The sequence below is a fragment of the Rhipicephalus sanguineus genome, chromosome 2 (genome assembly GCF_013339695.2).
Source record: "Rhipicephalus sanguineus isolate Rsan-2018 chromosome 2, BIME_Rsan_1.4, whole genome shotgun sequence".
Classification (NCBI taxonomy): Eukaryota; Metazoa; Arthropoda; class Arachnida; order Ixodida; family Ixodidae; genus Rhipicephalus; species Rhipicephalus sanguineus.
In genome coordinates, this window is record NC_051177.1 from 151,442,184 (window position 1) to 151,468,955 (window position 26,772).

Sequence of the window (26,772 nt, forward strand, 5' to 3'; positions counted from 1 at the left end):
ACTGGCGGCCGTCGCCGTAATTGCGTCGGTGGAGGAGGTCGTCGCGAACGGCGAAATGGTGAGCTTGACGACGGAACGCGCGAGTGGATGGAGTGGCCGACGGATCGGTCAGCAAGTCTATCAGTGAGGCAATCCAGCGATCCTTGCGCTGTTAAGTAGCGATGGTGTGAATGTCGATAGAAGAAACGGCATTGTGAGACACTGAGCTGGTAGTATTGTCGTCAGGCAAGGGGGAGCGCGAGAGTGCGTCGGCGTCAGCATGCTGGCGTCCGTTGCGGTACAGCATGCGGATATCGTAGTCCTGTAGGTGAGGTGCCCAGCGGGCGAAGCGGCCTGAGGGATCCTTCAATGACGACAACCAGCATAGTGCATGATGGTCGGTGACGACATCAAATGGGCGACCACACAAATAAGGTCGGAATTTCGTAAGGGCCCAGATGATCTCCAGGCATTCCTTTTCGGTGACGGTGTAATTGGTCTCGGCTTTAGTAAGCGTACGACTTGCATATGCCACGACATATTCAGGGAACCCTGGTTTGCGCTGCGCAAGGACAGCGCCAAGGCCAACACCGCTAGCGTCTGTGTGTACCTCTGTAGGGGCCGTAGGGTCGTAGTGGCGTAGTATGGGAGGCGACGTCAACAAACGACGGAGCTTTGCGAAAGCGTCGTCGCACTCTGACGACCACGAATTTAGGGGTCCGTTACTTCCAAGGAGCTTCGTCAGAGGCGATATGATAGTCGCGAAATTTCGAATGAAGCGCCGAAAGTAGGAACAGAGTCCTACGAAACTGCGCAGATCTTTGACGGACGTAAGTTTGGGGAACTCGGTCACGGCCCGAAGCTTGGCTGGATCGGGGAGAATTCCGTCCTTGGACACGACGTAGCCGAGGATTGTCAGCTGCCGTGCTGCAAATCGGCACTTCTTTAGATCCAGTTGCAGATCAGCAACCGCTGGTCAGCAACCGCTGCCGACGGGTCAGCAACCGCTGCCGGCGCAGCTCCTCGTAGCTTTGGCAGAGCGTGATCACCTCTGTCACAGTACGAGGGTTCTTGACAAGCAGCATGGTGAAGGCATCGTCGTCGATGCCTTTCAGAACTTTGCGGATCTTGTGAGACTCAGACGTGGTTTCGTCGGCCTTCCTGCACAAGTCGAGGACGTCTTCGATGTAGCTCGTAAAAGACTCACCGGTCTGCTGAGCGCGTTCACGTAAACGCTGTTCGGCTTGCAGTATACGAACGGCGGGGCGGCCAAACACGTTGATGATGGCGGTCTTGAAATCAGCCCACGTGAGGAAATCGGCTGAGTGGTTATTGTACCAGAGGCTTGCCACACCCGCGAGGTAGAAAACCAGGTTGCTCAGTTCTCCGGCCTCGTCCCATTTGCTGGGTACGCTCACGCGCTCGTATACATCGCGAGCCAGTCCTGCACGTCAGTGCCATCCGCGCCGGTGAAGACAGGAGGGTCACGGATGCGGACGACACCGGTGCATGTTGTGGGTACAGGGGGAAGCGTTTGCTGGGTGGCGTCTTGAGGCATGGTAGAGGGCACGGTACGGGATCGAAGCGCCAGGGCATCGAACGGAGACCGAAGGTGGTTGGACGGCACAGCACCTCCACCAAATTATAAAGGCCTTTATTGACGGCACTAGTCGACGAAGCACAACGGCGACAGTCAAGACAGAGCGCGGACTTTGAGCGCGAGGAGCGTGCTGTCCGAGAAGAGTGGAAGAGGACGACCCACTAGTAAGCGCTCGAGAGGGCGACCCATTACAGGCTGCCAACGCTTCGCTACAATATATATATATATATATATATATATATATATATATATATATATATATATATATATATATATATATATATATATATATATATAGAAATATACATATATACAAGCCACAAAGAAAAAGATTTCAGAAAAACTTTCCGACGCGCAGAATCGAACCGGCGACCTCTCGCTTCGCAGGGTGCGGTGTTAGACGGTTAGGCCACGAACAGTACCGTCTTTCAACCTGCTAGCGGCGAGCTTTTTATATACACCATTTACTTCAGCATGCTTTCTTAAAGGCGTCGCGCAGGATAGAATGCGGCGCGCGCTCTCCGTCATTTTATACCGCGGAACTACCGTGGCACCCCCATCGGAGTATGCAGCTGTCGCACCACCTGTCGTGCGCGCCGCTTCGTAGAGTAGAGGATCCCTAGAGGAGAGAGAGGGGGAGGGGATGCGCGCGCCGCTCCGTATAGTAGAGGATTCCTAGACGAGAGAGAGAGAAGAGGAGCGTAGGAGATGAGAGTGAGGGGGAGGGGAGCGCATGCGTGTGGCGGGTGGACGTCGCGGGAAGGAGGGACGGATAAAGCCCCCGCCATAAGGTGCTTCGCATTTAAAAACCCTCTCGCCTAGACGGCTCGGAGCAGCCAACCGCCATGTCATGCCCACTTACGAAGAGGGTCCGCGCAGCCGCCGTGCCAGGTTTGGACGTTAGTTTCTGGCGCTAGTGTTTGGACATTCTCGCAAGGTCTGTGACAGGCTGTGGTTCGAATCTACTTTGTCTACGCCAGGGAAAGACGTAGAATCAGCCAAGAATGCCACGTCAAGTCCCTAAGATTGGCCAGCTTCGGTGTTTCTTGAGCTTTACACGGCTAGTGTAAACTTCTTCATTTTTTTGTCAAGCCCACACGAGGACATGCGCAGTACATCAGCCTTAGAAACTGGTGCGCAGCGTCAGCATACATGGCGGGCAGCCTCAGCAGCGCACTAACCACACGTTTGCCTGCATGCGCCCACTTTTATCATTTCGTCTGTGCAGTAGCGCCAAGCGTAGGGGTGGCTCGATGTGCACCAGCCCTCTAGAGTACATGCGTGCGCACCAGCCAATGACAAAGAAATGCTAGGAAACAAGGATAGTCTTTAAGCCTCCTTGCTACTTTATCTGTATACAATTAGGAAATGGCCAGTAAATACACGAAGGTAGAAGCGCAAAGTAGCAAGAAAGTAGGCATGGAGCCAACTTGAAAAATTCATCTCCAGACGTGGTCGTATAATATAGCCATTTTGGCGCAAAGTAGCCGCCAACATGCAGCAACCCTGGTATGTATTCAAAATACCATCTGCACTCGATATATACGTGCGATCCATCAGCTGTGTGGCAACTGTGTGGTTGCCGAATGTTTCATTAGTGCGCATTCATCCAGATTGGAGCACTTGGCTGCCAGAGTGCGCGTTGCGACGAAGTGTCAGATGGAGTGCATAAATTTTACAGTGGTTACGCTACAAGTGGCCACATAAAACAGTTCCCGCCTAATGCTAAGGTAGGATTCAGTGCTTACCTATTCGCGGCAGTCCGCCGGGGTGGAAGAGTGGTTATGGTGCTCGGCTGCTAACCCGAAAGTCGCGGCGGTGGCATTTCGATGGCGGTGAAATGCTAGAGGCCCATGTACTGTGCGACGTCAGCGCACGTTAATGGTGCATAAGACAGCGGACCGAATCCGTATGTGGCGGGGCGTACGGCGCGTCACGTGACCTCGCATCAGTGATTCTCGTTAACCGCGCCTCGTCCGCGTGGCTCGCGGTCGGATGAGCCCAACCTCTTTTCCCATAGGGATTCGGGCAGCGCAACGCAGCTTTAGCGGACAAACAGGCTGGCAACCAGTACACATTTTTTCTGCTCGAGCCGTACCGCTGTTCTTGCAGATGATTTCAGCTCTGCTGGCGCTTAGTTAAGCTTATTTCTGGGGTCGTATTCTAAGACGATTTGAGATGGTCGACGAAATGGCTGGGGCGACTGGCGTGGAATAACCCCTTTGCGTGTGTATACGACCTTGTATCAACTTTATATTGCTTATAAAACGCCAATAACAATATCAGTGCTGTACATTTTTGTTCATACAAAGAGGACATGCAAAGTAAAAGAATGTGTTCTCACTATATCTCTAACAATAATTTGGCGCTTTTTTTTATAAACTTAGAGCCAAGGGATGGTTCCTGTGACTTCGACTGGGGCGAATCCTGTGGGTACACGTTTGGAGGTAAAAACAATAGCTGGAATCTCAAAGAACGCCCAGAAGAATTTTCCTTGAAGGACTACTCATCTGGTGGAATGCTTGGTAAGTCCATTGAAAACCTTAGTGACGAATATTGCCAGTCACCGAAGTTATTTTTCTTTTAAAGGAGTACTGACACGATTTTAAAGTGCAGCAAAACGGACGTTTTTGGTTTCCTTGGCATGTAGTGTTAACGTTCTCCCCACACCGCATCCGGGAAACACGTATAAATATTTAAGTTTGATTTTAAAGTTTTCATCTCCCAGCATCTGCAAGGCAGCTTCACCGCATGGAGAGCCCTATGACGTTTCAAGTCGGCTCACTTATTTTGCGAAGTCTGGCTTCTGCATGCAGCCTAAATCACAGAAATCGCTGTCGGAGGCACTGGACGACAGTTCACTCAGCATTAACCACGTTCGACTGACAGCAAAGGACAGCAGGTGCATATTTCGTGGGTTGCAGTCTGCCCGTGACGTCACGGGCAGGCTTGACACGTCACTATCAAGCCACCCTCTCGAAACCGAAACCGAAACTGCTGGATGAAAGAAGCGGTATTAAAAATGTATGCAATGCATCCCCAGGCACCACGACACTCTTTTTAGGGTTCTCGACACCCGTGCTTTTATTTAGAGCAACAACCCGAAAAATTTTAAAATTCATGTCAGTACTCCTTTAAATATTCACAACGACATATTCCTACAGTGCACTTCGCAAAGTGAAAAAGTACATATATGAAGCCTTTTAAGAGTAACACGAGCGCTTGTTTACAAAGAATGAATATGAACTAGACGCGCAATAGACGTCAGACTCTGCCCAGGCGGCGCTGCGAAAAACACCGCCACCAGCGCCCTCATCGTAGCCCTGGCCCTAACTGGGTAGTGCAAAGAGAGCCGCCCGCAAGCGAATGTGCATAGGCCGCAATATAACCATCCTCTTTCGTTGGTGTCGAGGCGCGGTTTCCTGAAAATCAAGGACCTGGAAAGCTTCTTCCGCCAATCCACGCTTCAGAAACAAAGGAAGCTGATCAAAGCGAACTGGGAGTACAATGCAAAATAAGTTTTAGTTATTCCCGCGCGCTGCAACTCGCAAGTACAAGCGCGCTGATTTCGACACCGAGTTCGAGGCAAGCCCTCCGACATCCGTTCTCTAGAGCCTAAATGCGTTAAAATCGGGTATATACGTATGCCACAGCGATAAAGTACCTACATACACGATCAATTTACTTAGCTATGCATCTTACGATCAGTGGTACAAAACTCGGTTCATCAGGGGCGAATGGCTCCGGCGATTTTCGCCTTTTCAGTTGCATTCTCCCTTAATTCATCTCGCTTCCTGTGCATTGGAGTGTTTTATTACGCATCCTCAAATGGTCTCTTGATGGTCGCCTTCCGTTTGTATGTACTGCAAATGGGGATACGTGCGTGTCCACTTTCGCGGGGTACAACCAAACGCAAAACCGTGGCCTCCGAGATAGCTACGGCAACCGCGGAGAACACGGGCGAAACAAGCCTGAAGGGGGTCACGACCAACATTCTGCGATTTACTTGTATGACGCAAGTGGTGTTATCTAGTCAGAACCAGAACTCTGAGCCTTCAAAACGTACATACGTCCGCGATGCTGTGTTGTGACGACCAACTCGTCGCGGTGTGCGTATCGTACGCGTCTCCAGTCTGCCTCTAGCTGCTCACTTCGTGTTACACGACAAGCACCGCGGTCAGAGCCTCTGCTGAGCTTCATAGTCAAGGTTACCACTGTTTTGCATCAGGGCTACGCAAAACAACAGCAGAGCCACACATTCATGCCACCGGCTGTGGAGAACGCGGGTACTTCGCTTACCGAACACGCTCGCAACGGCCCGTATCCAGCGCTCTCGCCTTTCTTCTTCGTACGACAACTATGGAAATCGGTAAAACTGAACGTTGTTATTCAGTCTTTTACGTCCGTGGCAATTCACAACGCAACAGTGCGTCTTTTGCGGAGTTTCTTCGTAGCGTGTGCAGGGCTCTCGTCTGCTGCTGTTTTCGCCGTCGTTCAGGTGAATTATCCAGGCAGCACTTCACGACGGTTCGGTGGCGCGTCCGACTAGCGGAGAGCAATTCACAGCTCTAGTTCTGAGTGCTAAATGCGCAAACACACGCGATATTAAGCTCAATCGTTGTTTCGCACTCGCTAGTTGCACCTGGTCCCATAGCAAACTATGCGAGAGAGTCGGTCTATGCACTACTCAATACTTCTCCGACAGGTGGCGCCACACATCTTGGAAACTCCAGAGTCTGACGTCTATTGCAAAGCCCAATGTTTAGCATAGTGTGCCAGTATTAGCCAGCCGTACCAATAGGCAGCACAGCATGTAACAGTAGATTATGTGAAATCGTTGTACGACGTACAGTGCAAGCCATATTGAGGTACCTTTGACTAGAAGCATGTTCGAAATAACATTTGATTTCCCATTGCAGGAAAGTGTGATTTGGCAATTTTGATTATGAATTAACACAACGCATCCGGACTTTTGAATGGAACAGTTACTGCTTAAATCACGCAGTTCTATCGCATCACATGAATTTCCCGAAGAGATTGACATTACATCAATATAACTAATCAATAATTGATTAATAGCTCAGTGCTTAACATTTCGCCAAATATACGAAAGAAGGGAAATGAAAGCGAGGGCCCGTTTTCTTTGTTAACACAAGCTAATGATGCCAACAGACAATGAAGGCATAGGGGACATTTGTATTAGTACTCTTTAACTGTAGTGTAGTAATTATAACACAACTGTAAATAGATTAAAATTGGTGAAAAAGCAATTTGCCGCCGGTAGGGACCGAACCTAGAACCTTCGGATAACGCGTCCGAGCTCTACCTATTGGGCTATTGAGGCGGTCGTTCGCCCGTCCACTTTATTATGTATTTCTAAGCCTGTAATCTTAAAATTTTAGTCAGCGCCACCAGCAGCCATGGCGGCGAGGAGCATCAGCTGGCTAACACTCCCTGCCGACAGGCAATGAACTCAAGGAAGGCAGACGGGCATTGGTACAAGTACCAATGTCCCCTTGCCTTTCTTGACCTTTGGCTTCCTTGATTCATTGTTGCTAAATAAATTATACTGTGGTGCGTAATGCAAGACTTTAAATTAGAGCCGGAGAACTTGCAAGGCAATCCAGTTTGGCGCGAACGCCGAGAATGGCAACAGTTTCTAGAGACATGGCATCAAACTCCCTAAGAAATGCACTGATGTCCCATTTATCTTTTCCACAGAAAACGCCAGTGTGCGTAATAAACGTGCAAATTAATCTAGTGCCAATATACTTTGCCAGAGAGATTGTAAATAAATGCTTTGAAAAAGATGGCATCCAGATAGAGCGTTCGAAGGGGATGTGGCTTGCGAACAAGCGGGCATAATTTTTTCGTTAAAGTATGAGCCGTGCATTGTTGTGTACAAACTTAATTAGTGCACTTTTGTTCAGTAGTTCATTACGCATGTTGATTTCTCGGACAGTTATTGCCCGCCCCTTCCACTGATCTGATGAAGGGATTCAACTATGCTGTTGGCACGCACGTCAATATTTCAGCCGATTCTGTAAGGTAGTCCACAAAATGAATACCGTAAAAATTTGGAAGAGCTGTCAGCAGAAAAGGTATATAAAATTCACGAAAAGATGACCAATGGTAATTTCTTAGCGTTTATGTAGATCCCATTTTACACACACACACAATAAAATAAAACATTTGCAGTGCAATGAGGAAGCCTGGCAAAACATGTGAGGCTCACTGTTTATGCAACCTCCTCGAATTGTTTCGGCCTTTTTGGCTGTTTATAATCCCCGAACACATAATTCCAGAACTTCTGCCGCCAGCGTTTTTGCCGCAGCAAGTTCATTGTATAAGTCAGCGAATGCTAGCGAACGATGCACTAGTTGACATGTTCTGGAGGTCATTGGAATTCGTATGCGACAGTGATCCCATTTACGTTTTTGTAGACATTCATTTCATTGAAAACAATATTTCAGCGCACAGCTACCAATATATTCTTTCCGGCAGGTGGCATGGCCTACCTAGAAGCAGATGGCAACCGTTTGCAAGAATCTTTCACTTCACCAACACTACCAGGCAGGGAAAATGTGCAGTGTCTTCAATTTCATTACTACATGTCAGGAAGTGATAAAGCAAGAGGAAATTTGCTGACTACCGTATCCGCAACAGGTACCCCACCATATACCCAAGCCTTTCTTTCCCCACTTTATTGCTTTCTTGATTATTTTAAATGTTTGACCATTAAATATTTTTGAACTGACGCAAATTCATACACGATTTCGAACGACTATACAAAAATTCATGCGAAGTTTTCCAGTGACTCCGTAAAGCAGGTTGCGATAATGATTTTGTTTGCTTTTGTGTTGCTATTGTGGTGCGTGCAGGTTAGTCCCTGCGTTATGTATTTCCTTCTTTCCTGATTGAGACCGTAATGTAAAGGAGCGTACGAAATTTGTTTAGAAACATAACGTGATTTTTCTGTTTTTTAAGCTGTGCTTGAAATGTAAATTTTTAACACGAAAGTGTTTTATGCCGGGGTCCACCAAGACTTTCCTGACGTATTTACGTCACGGAAATACGTCAGCAATATTAACTCCATCAGCCTGATGACAAACAAAACCTGTAAGTTCCGTTGACGGGGGTCGAACCCATAACCTCTCGGTCTGCGATGATGGCTGGCGGACGTTTGCCCTACTGAGCTACCGCCGAACATATAACGGAGGCTACATGAACACGCCTTTTGTCTCTCACACTTTCCTCTCACAATGCTCTTGGTTGGATGGATCGATGCTAAGAACGTCCCACTTATAACGGGGCGGTGACATGTGTGCCATCAGGCTCGGAAAAAAAAAAACTTCGTTGGCACTGCAATTAGCTCCGGCAACGCGCCATTGCTTGACCGTCCGATTTGGCGCGTTTCCAATAGGAGAAGTGTGACTTGTTCAACACTTTAACACACCGCTAGGTGGCGGCTTTAGCCTAAGCCTCGCCTATAGCACCGATCCATATCGAAAAATAGCTCTCCGACGCTCGCCTGGTTGTCGCACCGCGCTCCCCGGTCGCCCTGCGAGAATTTTTGGCCTGGCTAGAGGGAAGACACGATGCTCGTCGCGTTTCTCTTCGCGTTTCATGACGCTTTGACAAGCAGCAGTGTTTACTATGTGCTTGTTGATCCCAAATTTGGGGAGGAGGGGGGGGGGGTTCACCATATGCGGTGTCCAGGTATATCTTCAAAATTTCAGCTACCGTAAGGGTTGAATCATGGGCCTTATATCTCATTACAGAGATGTGCCACTACAAGCTCTCATGTACCAATACACTATAAACAATCAACTACTTCTGTGACGACACGTGTTATACTGATTCCTATGACAGAGGGTTCAGCCATCTTTTTTTGTCTGTTAAGTACACTGTCACTCGATGTGGGCGGTCATAGACAAGTTTAGAAGAAAATATATATAAATACATCTCACTAGAGATCCACTTCAGAGCGCCTTTTTCTTTATTCATCATGCATGACATGCGTTACACAATTTCACAGCGTGACATGCTGAGAATGGAGCGCATTGTTGAAGAGAACACAGCTTTCCGCGCCCCCAAGCCTGCTCTTGTAGTTTCTCGGTTCATTAGGGTACAGCGCGATCATCATCTCACTCCCCCGCTCCTCTAGCGCACGCCTACCCACTTAAATTACAAAAAAAAGCTCGAGGGAAAAAGGGCTCACATCAGGCGACAATCATTGTCGGCTCAGCTTTGTACGCACATTTTAGCTTTTATAGCAAACGTCGCATGGGTCACACTTACATGTCATCAAGCTTGAACTGTGTATGGGAGACGAAAACATGCTTTAATAATGTGAGTGGCAAAGAATGTGCATTTTATGTTCGCACGGCTGCTACCACAATAAATGAAATATTAGGGGTGACGATGAGGACAAAAGAAGGACGGGAAACGCAAGACAGGCAAGTATACGCGGAGCCATAAGTTCAGCCTGAGGCCACGGTTTAAAAATATGCCGGTGCAATCTATGACAATGCGACCCAATACAGGTTGCCGAATATTGCTGGAGAACGTAACACTGTTTTTTGTGTTCTTCTTCATTGCCTAATTAGGTGTGTGTAATTAACCAATTATCGATGCAACAAAGCTAGGCGAAAAATCCCAATCAGAAAATTGTAGATCAGTTTGCAAAACGTATCGTTAGACAGTTTGTAAATTTCATCTAAAATATTAGTGTCTCTGCTTGCTACAGATGCTCGCGAAATACAAAAAGAAATGGTTGATCTCTCCGTCATTGTAATCGGTATTACACGAAAGTAAAACGTGTCGTTACAGAAGTAGCTGAATGTTTAGTGTACGTTGCTATAAAAGAGCTTGCACCATGTGTATTGGTGTTTAGCAGCTATAGCACCGTTGTAGGTGGGTGCACCCACGTTGACTCTGGTGGCACATCTGCATTCCGACGACTAACGTCCATGATCAACGATTAAACCTTTGTGGTAGCTGTATATGGTAGTTAAAGAGCCAGTAAACAACCCCGAAGTCCAAAAATTGTAATGAAGATAAATATGCGCACTTTTGCTATGTGAACATGCTGCCGCAAGAATTTTGCGAGTACGTGCTGTAATAATGAAGTTACAGGGGTTAGAACATCCGTTTCAGCCGGTTTCAAATTTTCGCGCGGCCTCGCCACTCTTCTCCGCCAGAGGGAGCGAAAGGCGTAGCCCGTCTAAAGCCCCTATTTTAAGCCCGTCGTCGTGAGTCTGCCCACTTCGGCAACGTGACACGACGTTAGCAATTGACGTCATCGGCGAGCTCGATCAGTCGCCATGCACTTCCGCTTGCAGCGGCTTCTGGTTGTTTATAGTTTACATTTTCGCACGTGCTCCTAACTTGACGGGCAGTTTTCGGCTCTTCACTATTTTTAAACTTTTGTGACAGTTCACAATGCAGCAGGAATGCGTGCTTGCTTTACAAGACGAGGAAGGGGTGCGAGAGAAAAGCGTGGAGAATCCCGCTTGCCGCGCCAAGCAAGCGCGACCCGTCCGAGGTACCTCTCTCCGCTCGATTTGCACCCGACAACGCTTCCTCCACGTGTTGCTCATGTCGAAGGCGAAGTGCGTGCAGATGCTATGCAGTGCGAGGAACAACCCGACAACTGCGTAGCTGAAACCGCATCACCGCAGGGCGAAGAAACAAGGCGCAGTTTCGTAGCGGTGCGTGGGAAGAGGAAGTGACGTTATCTTGCTGAGAACTGGTTTAGACCAATCGACGAGCTCAGTGGTACGTCAAGTTGCCGATGGGCAAGTTTGCGTCACTGCGCGTACGAGGGGGATTGGTTAGGCGAAGGAAAGAGGCGCGGGAATCGTTTTTCGAAATGGAGGGTCCGCGCGGCACGCAGCGCTGTAATATTCGAAATATGTGATCGCCGTGGTCTGCTGTACGAATTGGCGGGCTTGTTTGGGGGGGGGGGGAGGGGTTACTGGTCGGTTACTGGCCCTTTAACGATGAGAACGCGATATCAGAGAAAGCAATGCGACAGCCAGAAGAGCGTCGCTGATTGGAGGCAGAACTTGGGCTAAGGTCGCCTTCCCGCGGCATGTTAAAGAGTTAACAAATAAAATCATACCACGGCCGGGCTAAACGGAAGCGCAACGCGCGCCGTGTCTCCCCTCTAGCCCGGCTGCGCTTTCTCCAGGGGCGAGCGCAAGCGGGGAACGTGGTGTTACAGCCAGGCAAGGAAGGCGAGCTTCGCAGAGCTATTTTTAATATGAATGGATGTCATGAGCGAGGCCGAGGCTTGGGCGAATGTCGTCACCTCGCGGTGTGTCAAGCGTTCGTTTGTACGCGGAACCTTAGAATATCGTTTGTACGCGTAAACGCGTGTGTACGCGTTTGAAACATATCGTTTGTGCGCAGAACGTTAGGGAGCACTGCAACCACGGCAGCATAGGAGCGCAAGCGGGCAATTCACAGGGTATTTTTTGCACTTTGCAAGCATCTGTAGTAAGCAGAAAAACGCTAACATTTATTACATTGAAAGCTAGAAACTGTCTAATTTGGACGTTTTTCTAACTGATGTACTGCTTTCTCATTGTAATTTTTTGCCCAGCTCCGTTGTTTCAAAAGTTAGTTAATTAAACATGCCTAATTAGGCAATTAAGAAAAAAACAAATGGTGGGACGTATTCCAGGCACTAGTCAGCAACATGGATTTGGTCGCGTCGTCATAGAGTGCTTCAGTATATTTTTAAACTCTGGCTAGAGATGGCTGGGGCACCCTGTGTATATGCTGCCAAAAGTATATTATAATGTCTCTGTAACTACAAGCTTTGTTTAGTGTTAATATCGAATAATAGCCCAGCTTCTCATACGGACTTAAAGCTACGCTGAACTGAAGACGACAGACACAGGACTTACGCGAAAAGGGCGCCATGCTTGTTTGTGTGCTTTCTCTAGTGTCTTCTTTAGAGCTCTGCGCATGAATCAAAGCCGATTTGGAAAATTAGCACGCCGTGCACTTGTACAAGCCGACAATCATTTCAGGCAGTATAGAAAAAGAATTGCTTACACTTTAAAAACTCTAGGATAAATTTTAGCGAGCGTTTCAGCTACGTCTGTTAACTCTGTCATCAGAAGCTTCATAGGAAAAAAAAGTAGAACATACGCACTACATCTTCAAAAAACCTCACATGCGGAACATTGGGAATTCAAAAAAATAAATAAAATCCGTCAAAGAAACAGTCCGTGGCACCTTGCGTGCCGATTTTGAATTAACGCAAGTATACTTTATAACACAGCAAATCGTAAAGGCGGAATATATTTTGTACTGCAAGTTTCACTTTTTTTTTCTCAAAGAAACGTAAAATGCGCTGATGTTGATACCTACCGAATACCAAAGCAGTACCAAGCAGTATTTCACAAATATGATTTACGTAAACCCAAACAGGCTGTTTTCTATATTTTTCTCAGAGGAAAAGAATAGTTTTGTTTTTTCAGCGTGGGAACTTGTCTAAGCAATTTAACAGATTTTAACGAAACATATCAGCCCTTCTATTAGTCCTTCTATCAGGCTTCTATGAGGTGTTATACAGGGTGTTTTTTTTATAAGACAGACCAGATCTTGTATAAAATGCTATGGCAGTCGGTCCCCTGTGGTCTTCGCAAACGAACTCTAACCCGAGGCGGAAAAACTTTAGACGCCCCTGAAGTTACGTACAAATGAATAATTAACAAGTATTCGTTAATTAACCTGCCTAATTATCTCGAGAGCCGTTGTTTATATGGAAGAGTTGTAGGGCCTGAAACTTTAGGGTGTGCCCATTTTTTTTTGTAAAAAGGTCACAAGAAACGCACGTAATTTGATGTAACAATAAGCAAATTCAAGGCCCCGATCTAGGCGAAACCGAAACTGAGCGCCGTCAGCCCTTATCCCCTTCAGGCGCAACGTCCACATATGTGGACGCAACTTGTTTTCGCCAGTTTTTTGGACTAGCCGGAAAGAAAGGGCAAGATACATTGCGCATAGCATCAATTGAACCTTCTGCATGGTCAACATGCCTTGACTTAACCTCAATGTGCTAAGTATGACCATAACCGATCACTTTGGTGAAGGCACTACGATGTTAGACGGGTTGTTCGACGTGCCGCATTCCAGGACCAACGTCATAAGTATTATTTTTCTCCGCACGAAATGAACGCAACCAAAAACGAATTGCGCATGCATTTTAAGCCAACAATTTCCTTATTCTTACATAAAAATGGAACATGACTGACTGCTGAGTAATTAAATATTCAATTATCCCCTAATTAGGATTAATTAGCAAAACTCGCAAACAACAGCATATTACTTTATTTTCTTTCTTGGAATGTAATATTGAGTGCCTTAGAATTACGTTGTGCGAATTTGAGACATTTGCAGAGAGTGCATTATAATTCGCGCCTGAAAGGGTTATACGTCAGACCGGAAGTTCACGTGACGATTTTTGAAAAAAAGGCGCATCGCTGCAGAATGTGGTCAGGAAACAAGGCAAGTCGTCCCGAATACCCCAATGGACCGCTTCGCGTTTGGTGTGTAGTGCTTTGTCTTTCGTGCTGTGCCCAATAAAACCGCTATTTCCCCTTTTGTTTTCACTGTACGGCTTAATACTAGGCAGCAGTCACTGCAGCGCTGCTTCTCAAAGACAACATAACGAGTTCTTTGCACGTCTAGCTTTACGAAGGAACGGATAAGCACTACACACCAAATGCAAAGACGAGCGGTCCAATTGGGCATTTGAAACGGCTTTCGTCACGTGAGCTTCAGGCCTGACGTAACAGGGCTGACGGGTTTGCTGAGCACCCGGTGCACTCAGTTTCGGTATCTTCTCGATCGGGGCCTTGCATTTCGGTGAATATTATCACAAGTTACGTACGTTTCTTTTTTTTGCGATTAAAAAAATTGGCATGACATAAAATGTCGCCCCCTACAACTGTGCCACATAAACAACAGCTCTCGAGTTCATAATTAATAGTTTAATTAACAAATATTTGGTAATTACTCATTTGAATGTTACTTTCGGTGCAGCAAAGTTTTTCCGCCTCGGTGTAGAGTTCGTTTGCGAAGGCGAATTGGGCCTGACTCTCATAAAATTTTTATTAAAAGAACTGTTTTGTCTAAAAAAACACACTGCATGTATACAAGGCCACGCATTTGGCCTGAAAACTGCAATAGCACTTATTAGGAAGCATTTTCTTTGAACTGACATTTGCAAGAGTTGTTTTGTTTGGTATTTTTCAGGAACTTGGAAGCTACAAACTATTTGGGAGCGATCGACCAAAGGGTTAGTCAGGGGCGCTTGGACCGCAGTGCACGTGGCATTTAAGCAAACGAAACAATTTACAGTAAGTTTACTGTTGTGTTGACCGGCCGAAAAGGCATTGGAATGAACGATCTGTTATGAAGTGTTTTTTAACATTGACGGTGTGTCCCCGCCACGGTGGTCTAGTGGTTATGGCGCTCGACTGCTGACCCGAAGGTCGCGGGATTGAATCCCGGCCGCGGCGGCTGCATCTTCGGTGGAGGCGAAAATGCTTGAGGCCCGTGTACTTAGATTTAGGTGCACGTTAAAGAACCCCAGGTGGTCGAAATTTCCGGAGCCCTCCACTAGGGCGTCTCTCATAATCATAGTGTGGTTTTGGGACGTTAAACCCCAGATATTATTATTAACATTGACGATGTCTCCATTTCTGCGCAAAGAGGCGCTGCGCCCAACACATCTGTTTGTGCCCGTGAAGAAATCGCCTATTATAAAAATCCAACAGGTCTCAAGGATTGTGGGAATCACTTTCATGCGAAGCAGTGAACTAGAAGCAGACTAAGACGTATTTTTCGTTTTGACCCAAGCGTTACGTGTTGGAGAGACGTCCTTGTTTAAAGTGAGTAGTTGCGCGCGTATTGCGGTCTCGCAGGCACGACTACTACAATGGCGTGTAAAAGGTCTAACGTTATACCGGCTCTCACATTAGAGCAGAGACGCCAGTTTTATCGCAACGAAGGGCACGCTAGGCTGCGATGATGTGCATATCATAAGTAGTGGTTCTCCGCGTATTCCAGCAAGGCTGGACTTGCGCTGTCATAGGTGCGCATAGGCAACGTTTATTACACTCTTACAAGCGGACAGCCAACAGGGCAACAGCAATGGGCGTTGTCCCGACTAGACACAACCTGCATAGGTTGTTTTTCCGAAGCAGTTTGAATAACTGGCCAAGCTCTGTCATATAATAGTTGCTGCCCTACGGTATGCCTGTGTTCGATTCCGGCTCGAGCAGTGATTATTCTTGGTTTCCATCGGGATTTCTGACCCGATGGAAACCAATATGCAGTGCCGCCGACGCCGGCACTGCATATTGTCACGGGGTCGTGACGTGGACGAAGACAACAGCTGCCGTGGTCAAGATGAAACTCTTTATTTGGCCGAACTTGTGGCCAGGAGATGAAAACTCAAACTACAGCAATACACGCTGTACACTGATAGGGGCGGACTTGGCGTCGGCCGTCGAAAAACTTACAAGCGGTGAAGCGCGTCGGTATTTATACATGTGGCATCGAATATTCAAGCGTTATCGCTGGTTGCCGCTTAAACTCTAGAATAAGCTCCAGTGTTCGTGTCTTCCGCGCAATCTTAACAAAACGATCTACAATAATCGGGAAGCTTCTCGAACAATGAGGCGCGGTTTGCGCTGAGCGTTGCTGACAGTCTTTGTAGGCGAAAACCGAATACAGCAAAAGTGATAATTAAGAAACGCACGTGGCAATATTCAGCGACACGTGCCCCTTCCCAATATCGTGCTAAGATATTCAGTCTGAGCTGATATGAACTATGGATCAACTATGAATACCCACATACCACGAGCCGCGGTATTCGGGTATGTGCCACTCGTGACACATGGAAAGTGTTTCATGACGTAAACGACAGGGAACTCGCGTTATTCAATGCGAAGCATTTCTTAGCAAACCTCAGGTATTTTGGACGTATCTATCTATCTATCTATCTATCTATCTATCTATCTATCTATCTATCTATCTATCTATCTATCTATCTATCTATCTATCTATCTATCTATCTATCTATCTATCTATCTATCTATCTATCTATCTATCTATCTATCTATCTATCTATCCGCCTACGTCTGGGCGCTTTGGCCGTCTCCGTAATTTGAAGTACACCAAAATTGGCATAGCAGGGGATCAGTGTATGATGAGCACGATTTACTGGTCATGACATCAATAACGCTAAATGCTTGTCGAGTACGTCATGAAATCTTTTCCCTCAGTCACATGTGGCACATACCCGCATACCACAGTGCTTGTTATGCGGGTATGCGCCACAGGCGATTCACAGTCTCAATCAACACATTCCGCACGGAAACGTTTTGCGAGAACTATATAGTGTCAAATCACCCGTCTAGTGTATTCCTTTTTCCTACTGATCAACACGAAGTGGTAAAGCTAATCTCGTCATTAAAGGATAACTGTGCTTGCGGCCCAGATGACATTACGCCAAAGCCTTTAAAGGCTATAAGTCACATTATCGCTACACCACAAACGCATATTTATAATTTGATGCTATCTTCAGGTGTTTTTCCCGATCAAATGAAATTGCGAAACTAACTGCCATCTATAAAGGTGGGTCATTTGATGAGCTTAACAATTACAGACCTATATCTGTACTCTCTGTGTTCGCGAAAATGGCTGAACGAGTAATATATAAGAGGATTACGGGCTTCTGCTGAGTCTGCTCTACTCAGCATCAAAGAATACATTCTAGACAACGTTGAAAACAAAATCTATACACTAGGAATATTTCTGGATTTTAGAAAGGCATTCGACAGCATACAATACGATCTTCTTTTACGAAAACTTCCGTATTACGGCATTCGGGGTACCACAGCTCAACTAATACAAAGTTATCTTTCGTCTAGAAAACAAATACCGTTGTAAATAATACACACTCTCAAGTTGAACACATTAAGCATGGTGTCCCCCAGGGATCGATTCTTGGACCTGTCCTATTCCTGCTATTCATTAATGATATCGTATATATCGAGGGACACAAGAAAATAATATTGTACGCTGATGACACAAATGTATTTTTCGCAGGTTCAAACGTATGTGAGCTATATAAAGAAGCTAACGTTTGGATGGAAAAGCTAAATTTATGGTTAAACGCAAATAACTTCTTCAACTGAATATCGCTAAAACAAAGTACATGTTTTTCAAGCCTAAAGGAGTAACTCATATACCATGCACTCCAATTTACTTCCAGAGCACCGAGATTCAGCGCACAAAAACAATAAAATTTCTAGGAGTTCTATTCCAAGAACAACTTTCTTGGTCTCTACACATTGACGCGATAAAAAAAGATCTTTCCAGGAGAATCGGCATTTTAAATAGACTGAGATACTACGTCCCAACAAATGTAAAGCTACAAATTTACTACGCTCTAGTACATTCACGACTAACATACTGCTCCTTGGTGCGGCTAACAACGACCGCCACAAACCTTAATTCTCTGTTGATATTACAAAAGCGTGCTATACGTGCAATATCTAACACTCCCCTTTACGAAAGCGCTCGACCATATTTTAAAATGTACAAAGTATTGCCTATAAAACTGTAAAACAGACATAAGTTATGTCTAGAGATATTACACCAGTATAGACTAAATACATCACTATTCTTGGACACATATTATGTGAAACAAACACCATACGAGCTGAGAAAGAGCTTAATATACAAATATAGATCATGAACGAACTACGGTGGTCAACGATTAGCTTCACAAATTTCAGACATATTAAACAAACACCCAACTATACTACATTTACTGGAAGATGGAACTTCAGCTAGAGCATTTAAAAAATAACAAACGAGTTTCTATTAGAACAAAGTGATGCTTTTCTTGATTTTTAAATTTGAATTCATTGATGTTTTGTATTCGTTACACCTTGTTCATTATTGTCCCTTTGCCTGTTTTTGTTATACTCTAATTTGTCTTGTAGAGCAACTCGAAACCCTAGTCAAGAAGTCTCTTGTTAATTTATTTGATAGAGAACATGCATTAGTATGTATTTCTATGCTTTTAGTCATACTTCTGGTAGTTCTGTTCCACTATGGTACCCGTGCCAGGGTGGCACGACCAAGTCAGGCATTTACTTAGCCTTTAGTCGTGTCCCCCAAGGCAATCTTGTTCAATTTTGCCTTGAATAAAGCAAAGCAAACCAAACCAAACCAAAAGCAAACATACACATTGAAACGCAAGGCAAGTGAGAAAGCTGAAAGCAGAACGCCCCTGGAAGACGCTCGACTACCATCCACTCGACCACGTAGTCCGCCAGAATGACTTCTTAGAAGGTGGGCGATGGCCTCGTGCTGACTGATGATGATGTCAAATTGATATAGAGCCGCTCTGTGACACGCGAAGAAGCCGCCGCTAAGTGCCCTGACGGCATACGTCTATAATACAGCAACGCGGACGTCGACCGCTATAACGCACATGCCTCGACGCTGCGGCCGACGTTTTATGTCATACCACATGCGATAACATAACTGGTTACAATGAGCGGGTACACAGGGAGGTCCTCGCCAAGGTGGCCAAAATGAACGCAAGCGATATGGGTGGCCTGGCGGCCTCATTTTGCCTAAGCATCGGCAAGCCATACATGATCACGGCCAACATCGACATTAGCGACGGCCTCGTTAATGGAAACATGACCAGCCTGCGGTACATTGAGCGTGACGAACACGGCAACCTCACGCGAATGTGGCTTGAATTTCCGACGTCCATGGCAAGCATTCACGAAGTATACCACTAAAGCACACCCCTCAATACAATTGAAATGCGTGTACGTGTGGTGCGAACCACCGCAACCCCGATGTAGGCTACAGAAAACATCTCGTGCAAGAGCACAGTTTCCCCTCGCGCAAGCATACGCCATAACTATACATAGGACACAAGGGGCCATAGACGCCGATGCAGGCCCGTAGCCAGGAATTTTTTTCGGGGGGGGGGGGGGGGGGAGGGCACTTGCTGAAAACCTTCACTATATTTGAGAAAAACACCTATTTTCGTTATTTATATTTGGTAAAAACACCTACTTTACCAAAATTTCGGTGGGGAGCCCAGCCACCCCCCCCCTTTCTCGCTACGGGCCTGCGCCGAGGTAGTCTTCGATTACGATAAGCAATATTACGCCGCTGTCCCCTTCCCGCCGTATGCTTCACATGACATCGATTCCCATGGTATGTGGGATTTGCCGAATTTTTTCATGTCATGACCTGCCAGTCGTATTCGTCACACACTCATGTCCGCCTATGTTATTTTGCGATCTGTACCAAGTTAAGGAGACGACCACGAGAGCACCCAGACGTAGGCGGCTAGACAGACAGAAACGGTCAAACTGCCTGTGATTCGCTAAGAAATGCGTTGAATTTATTATTCAGGATCCACGACAAAACCGTTCTAATTTTTCTCTCCCAGATGATGTTCACGTACACCCCGGATTCTCAAAATCTCAAACAAAAGGCCTCCTACGCTATCGATGACATCGAGCTACATGACTGTGTGGGAACAACGGGTAAGTTATAAATTATAGGCGCTAAAAAGTACGTCATCTTTGAGGCTAATGGAGCAAGAGTAGTCATTTTTTAATTGCATGCGTGAATATGCACTGTTCAAGGAGTAATTATTACTGCAACACACTTCTATAGGCATCGCAGCTTGAAATAGTGTTGTAAACGTCCAAAATTACTAGTTCTAATCTGTTACCTTTCTCTACATGTCATATTGTCACGTGGCCTTGACGGTGAAGAAGATGGCTGTCGGGCTGTTCAAGGCAAAACTCTTTATTAGGGAGAGCTAGCGCCCAGAAACTAAAAGTTAAAGTGCAAGCAATACACGCTGTACACTGATAGCGGCGATCACATTCGTCGGCCGTCGGTAATCTTAACGGAATAGTTCGAAACAATCGTGAAGCTTCACAGACGCACCGAGCGGAGCGGAGCGAAGCTTCACTCCGCTGCGCTCGACGCGGCCTGCGCCGAGCGGAGCTGTCGATGAAGCATAAATACGTTTCGTAGAGGATTGTTGTGTAGGTGTAGCATATAAAGCGCCTTACATAGGGCAGACGTTGTCATAATCAGATATTAATGCCGCATAAGAGGTCGTTAACCGGAGGCTCACGATCTAATCTATCTTTACAGGGTCAAGAGTGTAAATGCGAGCAAAAATTCGATGAAGGTGCAGTGTTGTATAGGCGCAAGAACGCAGATACGCGCACGGAGCCGCCGCGGTCTACTAGTCGTAGGCGTTCGACTGCACACTCGTAGGTCGCCGGATAGAATGCCGGCCGCGGCGGCCGCATTTCGATGGAGACGAAATGTCAGACGCCCGTGTGCTTCGATTTGGGTGCACGTTAAAGATCCCCAAGTAGTCGAAATTGTCAGAACCTTGTTCTAAGGCGTCTCCCACAATCATCTCGTGGTTTTGGGAGGTAAGACGCCAACAATTATATGAAGACACGCGTTTCATGGTAGAGGCCTGGCATATCGATGGTATAGTGGTATCGCAAGCGTGAGCTAGCCGTCACTCAGTAACTTGCCTAAAGAAGGAATAAAATACCTTAATAGTTATCTCTCGCGCAGACCTCCACTTATGCCGGCTTGACAGGTAGCACTGCATGCCTGCACATGCGCAGATATGATTTAGTGTCTACTGTCTTTTCCGTCGCAGTAAGCTCTTTCAGTTGTTAGTCGGCATTTGTGTCGTTATGATCTCTTCTCTTGTGTGCGTGTCCGCACGCCAATTTGTTTTATCACGCAAATAGTTGCGCAATCGTTACGAAGCTTCACCGTCTTGTCATAGGCGTCACCAAACCTTCACGACTTCGCGGTATGCGGTCTAATTTCAGACCCCTGGCATCACTACTGTCATCATAAGAGCTTCTGCTAGGTGGGCGTATTGTGTGCGATGTATGTATCTCGAATATTGAAACACCACTGTCAGTGTAACAGTGCCTTGCTCGTAGGTGTGGGACAGTTAACCGATACTTAATATTGCTGTGACATGCAATGGCTTATAGTTTGCATATTGCGGTACTCCACGCTAAAACAGTAAATCAATGATGTACTCCGAGCACGGTCATAAGGTCGGTCGCACGCAGCTCAATAAGTCGCAGCGTGCATGTTTGTGCTATCGCTGGAGCCTCGTAAGTTTTCTCCGGGGTGTTCCAGAATTTTTGCGGGATGTAGACGGCTTTATAAAGTGCATGTTTTACTGACGATTCCAGCTCCAAATGAGAGAAAATGCGACTTTGAAGATGGCTGGTGCACGTGGAAAAATAACAACACGTCTAACAACGATCTCGCGTGGATGTTAGGAGGTGAATACTTCAAGACAACGCTCCTCAGGCCAAATCACGATCACACCTTTGGCAATGGAACAGGTAATATGTCTCGCCTGACTGCCTTCGGATAGGCAGTTTCATAAAAATACACTGAACCGCGTATAACTGTTCTCAGTGCACAAGAACGCCCGATTTTTTATTCGTCGAAAAAACAAGAGAAAGGTGCCAAAATCGCCGCTTATTCAAATATTTGAACAGTAGCAACATTCGGGTTTTTGCAACAAAAGATGAGGCAAGGATGGCGAATCGCATTTGCGCTCAGTGAACCGTATGTTGAACTTAAACTTTCACCATAAACACTTAAGCAGAAGCGCAGCCTGCATACCTTGCGTATATTTTAGTTTTCGCAGCTTAAGTGTCAAATGCATAAAAAATTATAAGTATATGCGAGAAGCAAAATACGGTCCACCGTTTCATGTTATCTAGATCATTTCCTTTGAAGCACGAAATTTTCCCGTTTACTTTCCGCTCTGCTGCTCTCACTGCTACTTCGAAGAGAATTAGTTACAACATTCCCACAATGGCCAAGCGCTTGCATGTATTATTGTGTTCGGCTTATCGCAAACCAGTACTGTTACAATGTAATGACATGCAGTTTCGCTTCATATTTGTGATGCGGTATATATAGACGACCAAATAAACACTGAACAAGGGTGATGCGGCTTATATAGATGACAAAAATTCCCTTTATACTGCTGCAGTTAAGTTTTCTTGAGCGTTAGCGTAGACACATTAAACTGTTGCTTTGCGTGCGTCCATACGCCGTGTTAATTGACGCAACAGCACCTCTCATGCTGCCATCAAATTGTTATAGATTCGCGCTTATGCTCACACTTTGCGCTAACAATAATGCCTAATGTAAACTGTGCACTTAAGCGGAATGGTTGAGTGCGAAGCTTTTCATTTCCTTTCAGGGTCATACCTATTCCTTAGCAACTTTGAGAGGAACACGGGAGACAAAGCAGACCTTATCGGCGAGGTCATTTCTTCGTCTAGGTCGATAACGCAGTGCGTCGAGTTTTGGTACGATATCAACGGAGACAAAGAGACAACCCTGCAGGTGAGCGTGCAGCACCAGTGATATCAGATTGGGCGTGCTCTCTATCAAAGCGCTAACGACAAATTTGGTTTGTACCAGGTCATATCTAACGCATCGTGTCTAAGCTACATCATCCTTCTTTTGTTTAGTTGGATTTATTTCGTTTCGGATGCAATGCTTTCTTGAAACTCTTCCGCCAACTATCTTAACAGGGTGCGACACTTTCCGCGATGATAACGATTACTTCTGTCCGAATTAAACTATTCTATTTATTAGCTTACTGCCATGACTAGCTATGGCTGCGTGGCTAACGCTGGCTATTGTTGGTTAAACCACGGCCAGTGTCGTCAAGGGCACCTTGTGTCGACCTTCCCCCTTATTTATTTTTATTTTTATGGCACCCTAGAGGCCCGAGAGCATTACAGAGGGAAATCAGGTACCACAGTAAAGTAGTAATACGATACAGGGAGATAATAATACAGTTGTGTAGTAATGCAACACATTAGTAATACCTGGATATACAATGTTAACTTGTGCTTTGCTCAAATGACTGTAAGTGCAAACATTATTAATCATGATATTAATTCCTGTATATATGCAGTGATAGCAAATTTATCCTGAAAACCTCGAAAGGGAAACGGTAATTTTAACATGGCGACCAGATGTTGACCAATAAATAAGTTTCGTGTCACCAAAATGGTGCATAGACTTCGCGACCTGACTACACAAGGTCTTACACTTATGGAAATGTTATCAAAGGACCGAGACCATCACTTCTCTCGAATTAGTGCGCTTCTAAGTTTGCGCAATCTGTTGCATTGAAGCACGCTCTGGAAAGCGTTGAAAGATACGCCGTGTATTTAAAGTGTCGCGCTTATTAGACCTTAGTTCTATAATAATTAATCGCTGTTTCTTTCACCGATTATTCATTCGCTTCACACACCATGGAACGTAGAGGAGCTGAACAATTGAGGCCAACTTTCTATGCAAGACACAATACTTCTATTACTTAAAAAGGGAACTTTCCCCTAATACAATACCAAAAAGTTTCTTTGCCGCATTCTTGTTCGTTGAAGGAAGTCTTCCAACAACTACTTACGTTTTGAAACAAGTGCGGTTGCTATCCGGCCAGCGGAAGCTCCCATAGGAAGGGTCATTAACATGCTTCGTGTTTTTGTAGCACTCGTGTAGCGTCACTTCAATTAACTTCATCGTAAGTAAAGTCAGTTGGTTTCTCAATTAAAATGCCTCTCCGTGCTCACACATACTTGCTTCTCAAATGCAAACTCTTTCGCAATGGATTCTGTTCGCTTTGCCATTTCAAGCATCGTCGCCATGGAATGGAACGAATAGAAACCAATGACTATCCACTGCTATTAGTTTTAGAGAGAATTGTGCATTACTTTTTATGGCAACCGATTCTTGTGAAAGCTTCCTTTTGAGAGATTTTAAACGGGACTAAGTATATGCGCCATTGAAAAAGTATTTTCTTCTGTATGAATACTACATTTTATTGTGGAATACACGGTGTATGCAGCCTTTTTTGTCCTTTGCAGCCGTATGTACTACACGAGTTCAGTCATTCTTACCAACCAGGAAGTTGACCAAGAACCCTGTTGCGAATCGAAACATTTTGTTATACTTTGGTTTCTCCCAGGTGCTGGCAGTAGATGCAGCTGGTAAGTCACGGCAGGCCTCGCTACTGTGGACTCAGAAAGGTTCTGACAAAAGCACTTGGCAGATGGGACAACTCGCTCCGCCAGCATACAGCCGGGTACAGTGCCTACATTCTCATCTCCCGCTACTCGTTAGGAAGTCACGCTGAACAATGCTTACCCTCAGACTTACTATCTAACTTACTGCTTTCAAAATATATATGGTGCTTTGAAAACACGGGCTTCTACATTTCAACAAAACTCAACAGTCTCCACTATACCGTTCTTCTAGATTACTGTCCGCCTTCTTCATAGATTACATCGATCTTCTCAGATGTCATCGTTCTTCTCATATAACACGTCCAATGCACTGCAGGGGCTTCGACGTGATGCTGTTATGTAGAGTACGAACGTAACGACTTGGCCGCTCAAAAGGCCATGTACGAGGTTAACAAGATTCATTGGGAAATTTCTGCAAGTTAACCCTTCTGCAAGTCATCACGATTACTGCTGTCCCAGCACCAATCTTGTACTACACAGAAATACCTAAGTACCGAAGTTCTCAAGACAAAGGCGTAAGGATGGCCGCGCAGCAGTTTAGTTGGCCAACAAATGCACGCGTAATGAATGATCAACGCGTAATCCCATCTGCTCATTGACTATTTCCACATTTGAACTGAATGTAACACATATTTCCGTGCGCTTTCCCTGAACCTATTATCTTCTCAATGAAGACAATGACTGTTTCCCTTGTTTCAAGTTTACTTTACTAACCCACAATCAAAAGACGACCTTCTTGTCTCACTTCTTTACGTACCATCGTGAATCGACCACGATGTCAATATGCAGGTGCCAAGTCGCATGGAAGCCTTCTCTACCATTCATTCCTTCCCTGTACAGCATCTGAATAGAATCACCACACCGTCTCGGGCACCAGCAATTCTTATCATTGCTATTTTCAAGATGCTTTATTTACAACATTCTATATTATATGTGTAAACCACTCTTTTCCAATATGCTAATTAACATTTAAAGTAACTTAAGCAAGTAAATAAAAATAAATAAATAAATAAATAAATAAATAAATAAATAAATAAATAAATAAATAAATAGCGCTGTATACATTACATGTAATATGCATGGTTGTAACTAACGTAAAATCGAGGCCAGGATTTATTATCAAGCTGGGTACAAGCGTACTTTTAGATTGAGCCTCGATCGAATTTCTCTGTCGCATTAGGGTGCGTTCCATGCCTTGCGCAAGTGAGGAAATCGCTATAAAGGAACTCATTCCCAATTGGAATCAATCGTGATCGAAAGTGCACCATTTGACACCCATATTGTTATTGCCGCTTATTGTTTGTGGGAAACACGCTGAGTTTATCTCACCCTGAAATCTTCTCTTAGTGATCGTGTTTACTGCTTTCAGGTAGATTTAGCCAGTGTGCAGACAGGTTGACGGCAACACGCTTGCAGGGAGTTGGTCTATTCAGTGTTTTAATCTGGATTTCTGTCGTCCGCTTATGTGACGTAAAAAAGTGCAGCCTTCGGTGGTAAGCTTGTCACTAAGCAGTTTGCACTGAAGTCCGCATAATATGCAGAAAAAACTCGGCGTCTTGTTATGAGCACTGTCCTATATGTCGACCTTTTCCTTGTATGTTTTGTAACATTTCATTACTCCACGATGAGCTCTGCCATCAAGCTGGACGCATATGAAGTATGTTTCTCCCACGCGTGTATTTTGTATTCGACACAATATCTCTACGTCTGCAGTAGTATTAAATTAGAACTGTAAGCAAATGTGAAAGAGATAATGCAGAATAAAAAAAGACAATGCTTGGTTGAAGCTTTTTCCTATTTGCTCACATAACATATCGTAACCGTGGTCTGCTTCACGCAACATAAATGTTGCAGTTTGGTTCGTTCAGAGGTTATTGAGTTTCACAAACGGCGCCTAGCCGATAAACTTCGTTTCTTCTTGCATGTTTCGTAGCTCGTCTTTCGCGGAGCTGTTGGACCGGCGTCGGAGCCGGCATACATAGCGCTGGACGACATCAG

The 26,772-nt window shown here is 45.5% G+C and overlaps 2 protein-coding genes across 2 annotated transcripts in view; both read left to right on the forward strand.

The window, feature by feature from the left end:
* Window positions 1–8,465, forward strand: part of LOC119381970 (apical endosomal glycoprotein) — a 29,762-nt gene extending 21,297 nt beyond the window's left edge. Inside the window, exons 3-5 of the mRNA XM_037649718.2 lie at window positions 3,967–4,104; window positions 8,084–8,245; window positions 8,461–8,465. Of these exons, the coding sequence (XP_037505646.2) occupies window positions 3,967–4,104; window positions 8,084–8,245; window positions 8,461–8,465 (305 nt within the window). The remainder of the gene's footprint in view (window positions 1–3,966; window positions 4,105–8,083; window positions 8,246–8,460) is intronic.
* An 11,666-nt stretch (window positions 8,466–20,131) lies between these two features.
* Window positions 20,132–26,173, forward strand: LOC125757388 (MAM and LDL-receptor class A domain-containing protein 1-like). Its single transcript, XM_049412956.1, has 5 exons — window positions 20,132–20,193; window positions 21,904–22,059; window positions 22,935–23,080; window positions 24,717–24,833; window positions 26,144–26,173. Exons 2-5 carry the CDS (start codon window positions 21,987–21,989, stop codon window positions 26,171–26,173), a joined length of 366 nt encoding a protein of 121 aa, XP_049268913.1. The 5' UTR covers window positions 20,132–20,193; window positions 21,904–21,986.
* Window positions 26,174–26,772: the final 599 nt, after the last annotated feature.